The sequence below is a fragment of the Pleurodeles waltl genome, chromosome 6 (assembly GCF_031143425.1).
Source record: "Pleurodeles waltl isolate 20211129_DDA chromosome 6, aPleWal1.hap1.20221129, whole genome shotgun sequence".
NCBI lineage: Eukaryota > Metazoa > Chordata > Amphibia > Caudata > Salamandridae > Pleurodeles > Pleurodeles waltl.
The window spans coordinates 658,585,993-658,594,961 of record NC_090445.1 but is presented as its reverse complement, the minus strand read 5'-3'; the positions used below and the strand labels follow the sequence as shown (position 1 = coordinate 658,594,961).

The 8,969-nt window shown below is 48.0% G+C and overlaps 1 protein-coding gene across 1 annotated transcript; it reads right to left on the bottom strand.

Annotated features, from left to right (window-relative positions):
* Window positions 1–256: 256 nt before the first annotated feature.
* LOC138300110 (tubulin alpha-1C chain-like) lies at window positions 257–8,714 on the bottom strand. Its single transcript, XM_069239024.1, has 5 exons — window positions 8,570–8,714; window positions 5,823–6,045; window positions 3,295–3,443; window positions 1,459–2,139; window positions 257–702 (listed from the first exon to the last, which is right to left on the bottom strand). Exons 1-5 carry the CDS (start codon window positions 8,570–8,572, stop codon window positions 409–411), a joined length of 1,350 nt encoding a protein of 449 aa, XP_069095125.1. The 5' UTR covers window positions 8,573–8,714; the 3' UTR covers window positions 257–408.
* Between the last annotated feature and the right edge of the window lie 255 nt (window positions 8,715–8,969).

The window sequence follows — 8,969 nt, the reverse complement described above, 5'->3', positions numbered from 1 at the left end:
TTTACACAAACAACCATCTTTAAAGTTAATTTAATTGCACCAATTAGTGTGATGTCACTCAGAGACAACTAATTCTTGGTGCCAAATTCCAACGAGTTAGTGGGAAAAGGGCAATGAAAGAGGGCACAGGGAGCTGGTCTATTACAGAAGGCTTCTATTCTAGCCCCACTAGCTTTATTTAGCATTGAACCCCCCATGGATCCGCTATTCTCGACAGGAACCAGAAACCTATACAGATAAAAAGCATTAAAAAAAATCTGGATTAAAAAGTCTTTATTCCAAGCAGCTTGAGACAGGAATGATAACGTGTACATGGACAGGAACAAGAATAAGAGAACAGACAAGTTTCTACAATTATTGCAAACCACAGAGCATCAGGCCAGAAGGTTGGGTCAGGCCATTCTGCACCTAATATTCCTCTCCTTCATCTTCTCCCTCCACTGAGTCGGTGCCCACCTCCTCGTAGTCTTTCTCCAAAGCGGCCAGATCCTCGCGAGCTTCTGAAAACTCTCCTTCCTCCATACCCTCTCCAACGTACCAGTGGACGAAGGCGCGCTTGGCATACATGAGGTCAAACTTGTGGTCGAGGCGGGCCCAGGCCTCCGCAATGGCTGTGGTGTTGCTCAGCATGCAGACTGCTCTCTGGACTCTGGCGAGGTCCCCGCCAGGGACAGCCGTTGGGGGCTGATAGTTAATGCCAACCTAAAAAGGAACACATATTTTTAAGCTCGGTATACAGATATTTCAGTTACCTAGTCATAAACAGTGCAAACTGATATAAACGCAGAAAGGTAAGCAATGCTATAAAGCGCTCCCCAAAAGCATCTTTTATGGCCATAGAAAAAGCAGCAATCCAATCCGAATACCAGCGAATGCTGCCAACACAGCCCTATGGACCACAGCACTTGGCATGTGCAGAGAGGTGTGGAGGAGGGCCAACTACTCACCTGGCACAAAGAGTATGAAATGGGCATATAGCACCCGGGGTTGTGTAAGGCCAAGTTTAATACCCAGTTATCCACTTTTCAAAGTACAAAATTCTCTTACCCACTACTTTAAAATGGTATTAATTAATAGCCAGTGTCAAATCATTTAAGCGCAGTCCCGGACTAGTCACCTGATCTCTGACCTTCAGGCGGAAGACAGCATTAGCTGATATGTTCCTGGTTGGAAGGCCCATATGATGCATAACACCGACTCCAAGCCACCTTCACTGCAAACTAACTTCATGCACTGCTCACAGCCGGGGCATCTGCAGGTGTCACAGGGAGAAGGCCTACAGTGTTTCCTGTTAGTACAGTAACGTCTCCCGTAGACAGTTCCTCATACTAACAGGAGTGGCAGTTCTCTGCCCTGAAACCCACGCATTTACCTGGCGCGCTCGGGCAGAGCACCAGCTCATGTTTAGCGGATTAAGAGCACGAATGCAGCCGGATGGGAAAAGCACACATTACATACCTTGAAACCAGTCGGACACCAATCCACAAACTGGATGGTTCGCTTTGTTTTGATGGCGGCGATGGCCGCATTGACATCCTTCGGCACAACGTCGCCCCGGTACAGCATGCAGCAAGCCATGTACTTGCCATGGCGGGGGTCGCACTTCACCATTTGGTTGGATGGCTCAAAGCATGCATTGGTGATCTCGGACACAGAGAGCTGCTCGTGGTATGCCTTCTCGGCCGAGATGATGGGCGAGTAGGTCACCAGCGGGAAGTGGATGCGGGGATATGGCACCAAATTGGTTTGGAACTCTGTCAGGTCCACGTTGAGGGCACCATCAAACCGCAGCGAGGCTGTGATGGAGGAGACAATCTGGCCGATGAGCCGGTTAAGGTTAGTGTATGTTGGGCGCTCGATGTCCAAGTTTCGCCGACAAATGTCATAGATGGCCTCGTTGTCGACCATGAATGCACAGTCCGAGTGCTCCAGTGTGGTGTGAGTTGTAAGGATGGAGTTGTAGGGCTCAACCACAGCAGTTGATACTTGGGGAGCAGGGTAGATCGCAAACTCTAGCTTGGACTTCTTGCCATAGTCAACAGAAAGACGTTCCATGAGCAGGGATGTGAATCCAGAGCCAGTGCCACCCCCAAAACTGTGGAAGATCAGGAAGCCCTGCAGTCCAGTACACTGGTCAGCCTGGGAAATAAATGATAGAAAGATTTATTGAACACAAATACAGGCACTGAGCGTAGAGCCTATTATTGTTAGTCAACTCTGGAAATCTCTTACCAAAACAAATGCACTTGCACATCAACAAAAGCAGATATGAATCTCGAAGAAGGGTCAGGCTAAGAACAAAGTATATGTACTTGCTGGCCGCATCACTTGTGCATGGTATCACCTTATCCTGGCACTACAGAACCTCGCTAAAGTCCCAGTTTAGTCCAGAACATAGGACAATTTAGACGAACCCAACTATTGAATCTGTAGTGAAAAAAGAGGCAAAGGACCAGTAGATCTGATTCATGCGGACTCTTGTCAATCTTGTAAATGTGTTAATTTAAAACACTATCCCGAAGAAAGCAGGTTGGTATGATATTTTTAAAGTAGGAGAAATGGGTTAAACTGACAAAGTTTTTAAAATGTTGCCAAGTCGATAGTGAACATCAAAAGACTGAAGCCTATTTACCACCTCCTATGCATGCGCTGCATGAGCGGTGATGGAGAGCAGTGGAGCATGTGAATAAGCACTGGACCAAACACCGATAAAGCAGATACATTGTTTTTGAAGTGAAAAACAGATGTGGAATGTGAAGATATGATGGATGCATGTTTTGCAAAAGGGGATGGACGATTTGGTGGCAACAAAAGTGATGAGAAACAAAGTGAGTTATTTGATGACTGGTTAGAGAGGCATTCAATATAAGTTGCGTACAACAGCGTTTAGGCAGACCGCCCCACCAGCACAGCACGTCTTAATACCGGTCTCAAAACAAAGGAATTGGTTTGGAAGGGCATAAGGTACATTGGGGCCGAGTTGAAAAGGAGGGGGTATCCCAAACTGCATCAACATCAGGCTGAACTAGGGTGAGAGCGATGTTTGAGCTATAGAATGAAACCAGTGAAGTCTTCCGCCATCAGTCAGGCTAGGGGAGGTGCACAAGCAGATGACATGAAGAGTAGCAAGTGAGGAACCAATCAGCATGAATTTGATGTTGCCCCCCTCCCAACTCCATCAGCCAGAGGAGCGACCATACCGGCAGCTGCCCATCACTTCTCCACAAACCTTGTGACCCACAATGGAAATGTAGCTACCGTGGCAAGTGGGCACTGAATGCCACATCTACTCACCAGTTTCCGGATGCGCTCCAGCACCAGGTCGATGATCTCTTTCCCAACGGTGTAATGGCCACGGGCATAGTTATTAGCTGCATCCTCCTTTCCGGTAATGAGCTGCTCTGGGTGGAAGAGCTGCCGGTAGGTCCCATTCCTCACCTCATCTGCAAGAGAACAGGACTGATCATCGCAAAGCAATAACGCACAGGATAATGGGTCAACGCATACCTGACGCCCAATCTTTGAAGTAGAACTGTTCGGACAATGGCACCTACAGGCACAAAAAAGGCAGTATGTGTAGGTTAGAACTACATTTATGGGCCACAAGACAAGAAGTGAGGCAACAGCTATATTTGTATGGGCTTAAATAATCTTATAGGTGCATTCTGTACCTCAAGCAGACTAAAGCTCAGGGCGTGAGGACTGAGACGAGAAAGAGTACAAGGAAGGTAACGCACTGTTACAGTATGTGTACAGGTAGCTTCTTTTGTAGTGTTGGTAGTTATCAGATGTGTCACATCATTTGGGCTCCAGACAATGTTGAGCAGAAAAGTTCAGTAACAATGTTATGATCTGCTGATATGGACCATCCATTGCGGTTGCCATCAGGTATGCGTGGAAGCAATCAGCCAATGGCAACGAGGACAAAGTCCTTAAGACTTAGACCCATATTTATACTTTGTTAGCGCCGCATTTGCGTCGTTTTTTAACGCAAAATCGGCGCAAATTTACAAAATGCAATTGTATTTTGTAAGTTTGCGCTTCTTTTGCTTCAAAAAATGAGGCAGAGGCGGCGCTAAAAAAGTATAAATATGGGCCTTCATTTTACAGTGATCTTCCTCGGCACCATGCCTGCACCTCGCCGTTGCTCACTAAGGTAACAAGTGATGATCAGTGGATGTCGAAAACAGAGTCACAAAAGCTAGAAAGTAGCAACAGCACAACACTCGAGTGCTGACCTCTGAGAGAATCCACGATTGGGAAAAGTTAATCTTCCATGACCCTGCACAGCTGGACAATTTAATTAAACTTAAATGTATTCTGACATTTTATATGAGTGTATAAATGTAATGTAATATCGCGCGATTTGCATAGAATCGTGTTGTTTTTTCATTGTTTGATATTTTGGCGAGAGGTGACTTGGCAGGAAGTGAGTCATAGACGTCATTGCTTTGTTCAGCACAAGCCTCACTTCCTCCTTTTTGTTGCTAGACGGCGAATGATGCAAATTCTCGGGAAATCTGTGATGAGCAAACTCTTCCAGCTATTGCCTCCCTCATGTGCCCATATTTGCTCTTCATTTTCATGTATAATAGAAGGGAGAGTACTTCCCTTCACAAAATAACAAGTACTGCAAGCGAAAAACAATCGCTTAAAGAAGCCCTTACAACGAGAATACTGGGCTCCTTCTGCACACCTGCTTGATGGTTGCTTATGAGCATTTGATATTCAGCATAATTAGTGTCCTTGATACCCTTGTTAAAGGATCCTAAAAGTTCAGATATTTCAAAAACATGGAAAACGATGGCGACTGATGAACTTCCACCCATTCTACTGAGCTACAGAAGAAACCTTCTGGCCCTACATCTCCCACTCTCCTCAACGTTTTACTGCCTTACCGCAACCCCCTCCTCTCAGAGCCACTGCTCTCACATACGCCTACCACCCCTTGGGGCTTACTTGAGGCTCTGCCAAGAAGCCAGAGGCGTTGACCTCGTGCATAAAGCACTATTCACTTTTTAACTATTGGCCCTGTCCCTATGGTGACCAGACGTCCTGGATTACCCCGGACAGTCCCGGTTATTAGAGGACTGTCCCGGTGTCCTGACGCTTCTCTTAATTTTAAATAAATGTCCCAGTTTTTGGAACAAAGGTCCGGTTAATAAATCAATGACCCGGTGTTTGGGACAAAGGTCAAATCGTGTAGGGATGCATAAATTCAAGGTTTGCTCTCCTTTAACAGACGCCCACAAAGTATGAGATAAAGTAATTTATCTGTTACTTTCAGGCAACACAGTCCCCCTGTCTGCTCCTAGCAGAGAGACGGAATGGGGAGCAGAGAGAGGTGGGTGAGGGTGGGTTGGGGGTGCAAGATGGGAGGTCAAGCCATAGCTATATATGTGTGTGCATGTATATATGTATATATATATGTATATATATATACACACACACATTCACAAAGCTACGCAAAAAAACTGGACAGGCCAGATATAAAAGGGAGAGTCAAGTCTTTGGCCCTTCTTTTATGTCTGACCTGTCCCGGTTTTTGCTCCTCAAAATCTGGTCACCTGTCCCTGTTCTTTTATCCCTACCTGAGGGGATTGGGGGTGGGGTGGGTGGTGGTTTTCTTAGCTGGGAGAATGCATGCAAAGGGAAAGTAAACATGGCAGCAGGCTGCTGTCAGAAATGAGTCACTAAAGTTAGCCACTAAAGTTCCACTTTAAGAGTCTCTGAAGCTGTATGCATGTTTTGCCAGGTCATGTATAGCCTTAATGTAAACTGCATAGGTTCAAGTGTGGGCGTAGAAGGAAGAAGGCACTTACCTATTACCGCTGGCTCCAAGTCCACAAATACTGCCCGGGGAACGTGCTTTCCCGCGCCTGTCTCACTGAAGAAGGTGTTGAAGGAGTCATCGCCACCACCGATGGTCTTGTCACTGGGCATGTTACCATCAGGCTGGATGCCATGCTCCAGGCAGTAGAGCTCCCAGCATGCATTGCCAATCTGCACACCGGCCTGGCCCACGTGGACGGAAATACACTCACGCTGTGCAAGAAAGGAAATCACAATAATTAGCAGTATTTGATAGGAAGACCTGCCCCACATCCTCGTAAGCATCTGAAGAACGGGCAAGGAACTCAAAAGCATTTTGATCCACAGGTAATAAGAAACGGTTCTCACAACATGTATACCTATTGCTTAAAGACTGACAAGTAACACAATTTCCGATGAAATGCTACCAAACTGGACACATTATTGTGAATATAAGGCATACTCTGTGCGCACTCAATCAATCAGGAATTTGTAAAGCGCACTACTCACCCGTGAGGGTCTCGAGGCGCTGAGGAGGGGTTGGGGAAGGTGGCTGACTGTATCTACACTTTTAGTGCAACATTCTAAGCAGACACGGATTTAAAAAAATAAAAAAAAAACAGACAGCCTGCTTCCGTTTCTTTGCCAACATGTGAGACATAATTTTGGCCACAGTGGTTGTAAATGTGTGAACCTGTCAAGTTGTAAATGTATGAAACTTGCCAAAAGTGAAAACACGAAGTAATATAATAATATTGACTGCCACTGATCATTATACACTAGTGATTTGTTTAGTTATTTGTTTAGTTAGGTCTCTTGTGGTTTTGCGCTTCCCTTTCCATTTCGAGGTGAGGTAATACACTGGCACTGATTTAGGACCAGATCAAGGGCATCTGAACAGGGAGCAGACAATTCAGAATAAGTTTAAAAACACGAAAAGTAGTTTGAGAAGGAAAAGTCAGAAACGCATCAGGAGTCTAAAGTTCTGCCCTCCTAGCATCCCTGAGGGTGAGCTTGGCAGCAGCCAGTTTCGGTTTCCCTGCAACTCGATCCCCATTTTGTGCTCTCCATCCCCAAAGCAGAAAATGGCCGCCACCGCTTCAGGACGAGATGAAGATGGGGCGCATATGAGTCAATAATACAGCTTGTCGTTTATTCATGCGTGTAGCTTGCTGCTTTGTTCCACACTTAAAATTCAAGCTTCGCATGCACTGCGGGGGGAAACTTCACGATGCCCCAGCAACTCGAAAATCAAGTTAGGGGAGGGGCAAATCAACAAGTCAGTTGACAGTCTGATTAGACCGGCGGGGAATGTACAAAAGGGAAGTGTCACCGCCTGTGCCGATTATTGGTTTCTGTAACCAGTCTTACAGGCTCCTTCACTAAATTCCCTGAAACGGCGGAATTTGGTTTCTTTTGGGATTAGGTGTAAGTGCTACGAGCAGCTGCTTCAGTATTCCGGGCCAGGGAACCGTGTATTGGCCGCAGCCCCGCACGCAGATTCCTAGGCTAGTACTCTATGAAGGCGGGGAAGTTTCTTGGACTCACTATCTCACTTGTGTGTAGTGCTGCATATGAACCCTCTGAAGGCCCCCTCCGCGCCCAACCCCCGGGACTGTTGTCTGGCAGCCTCTCTGCACTCCGAAGCCTTGCTATCTCCTCACAGCCGCCCTGGCTACTTCCCCGTCACCCCCAGAAGTTCTACAGACTCATCAACAATCAGCGTACTGTGCTTGTCATCACTAGACTCCGGGGCGCCCCTCTCTTGCAGCACCACTTAACTAAGCGAGCATACCAGAGTATACTAACTAATGTTTGCTTTTGCGCCAGGTGTGTGGCAGCAGTGTGTTGCCCCCAGTGAGTATTTTAACTAAGAGCTTTGGCGGTGTCACTAGTTTTAGCTTGTCCGCCCCCTGCTGGTCACTATATCCTACATGAGTTGGGGGGGGGGGGGACATCTCCAATTACAGGCTGTCATTTCCCCTCTGTGTGAGAGCGCGCACCTTCGAGGTGATCGAGTGTGCTTACCCTGGGCTGGGCACAGCAGGGTACGCGCACGTGGCAGTGCCAGCTCCTGGGCTGCCAAGGGTGCAGAAGGCCCTCAAGCACAATCACGGCCACAAATCTCAGCCCGTGTGCGGTGAAGTGCCAACACCCCAAGTGGTAGAGAAAACGTCACCGGCCCCGCCGGAAATAGACCCTTGTCTCCAGTCCCGACCCAGAACTGGGCACTTCTCTAAACCGAGAAGGTGGGGGTCCCCTTTCCTCCCCATCCCGAGAATGCTTGATGTCCGAGTCAGGCCTTAGCCGCGGAAAAGAGTACAGAAAGAAACCACGCATGGCCATACATAGGCCTAAGGTTAACACCGCGGTGGCAGGAATCCTTCGCCGACACATTGCAGCAGAAGACGTGACACACAGTAGCCAGAGAGGGAGACACTGTAGCAAGAGGAGAGAGTGTCGCAAACCAGGAAGACATTAACAAGAGGGGTGAAAGTCGCGGTAGAAGAGGGGACACTAACAACATATGACAAGAACCGGGGGTAAATAGAGACTCTGAACAAGAGAGTAATGGGCAGTGCCAAGTGAGAGAAAAGAAGGCGGTGGGGAGAAGGAAAGTACTGTAGCAAGATAACCAGAACGACCAAGAGCTAGAGACAAGGCAGAGTCTAGCAAGAGGGAGGACAGTCAGGAACCGGCAGGACAGACACATTTCCGTGCATTACTTGCCGCCGATCAGCAAGCCTGTCCTACTCACCATGGTCGTAGGGTCTGGGGCTGCTGGTCGCGGGGTTCAGTGGGAGTTAGAGCGGATGGTCAGGGGCGGGAGGGTGTGCTCGGTCCACTCCCGGGGATGTAGTTGACTACAGACGCGCAACGGGTCTCTGCCAACACTGCAAGCCACGAGCAGCTCCCGCGTTGCAACATTTATACCCAGGGAGGGGGTGCGCTGTTCAGCTGAGTTCTCATTGGTTGAACAATACCTCATACTGTCTTGTGTGCCCCCCACATTGGCTGCGAGGTATGAATGTGCCCTTCCCGACGCCTGCTATTGGCGTGTTTGTATTATAACAGAGGAGGGCGGGCACCGCCCAAGGCTCACATTCCCGAGGAGGGGGCCAGCCTTCCGCCCCAGTGCCAGTGTGTGCAGAGTTCAG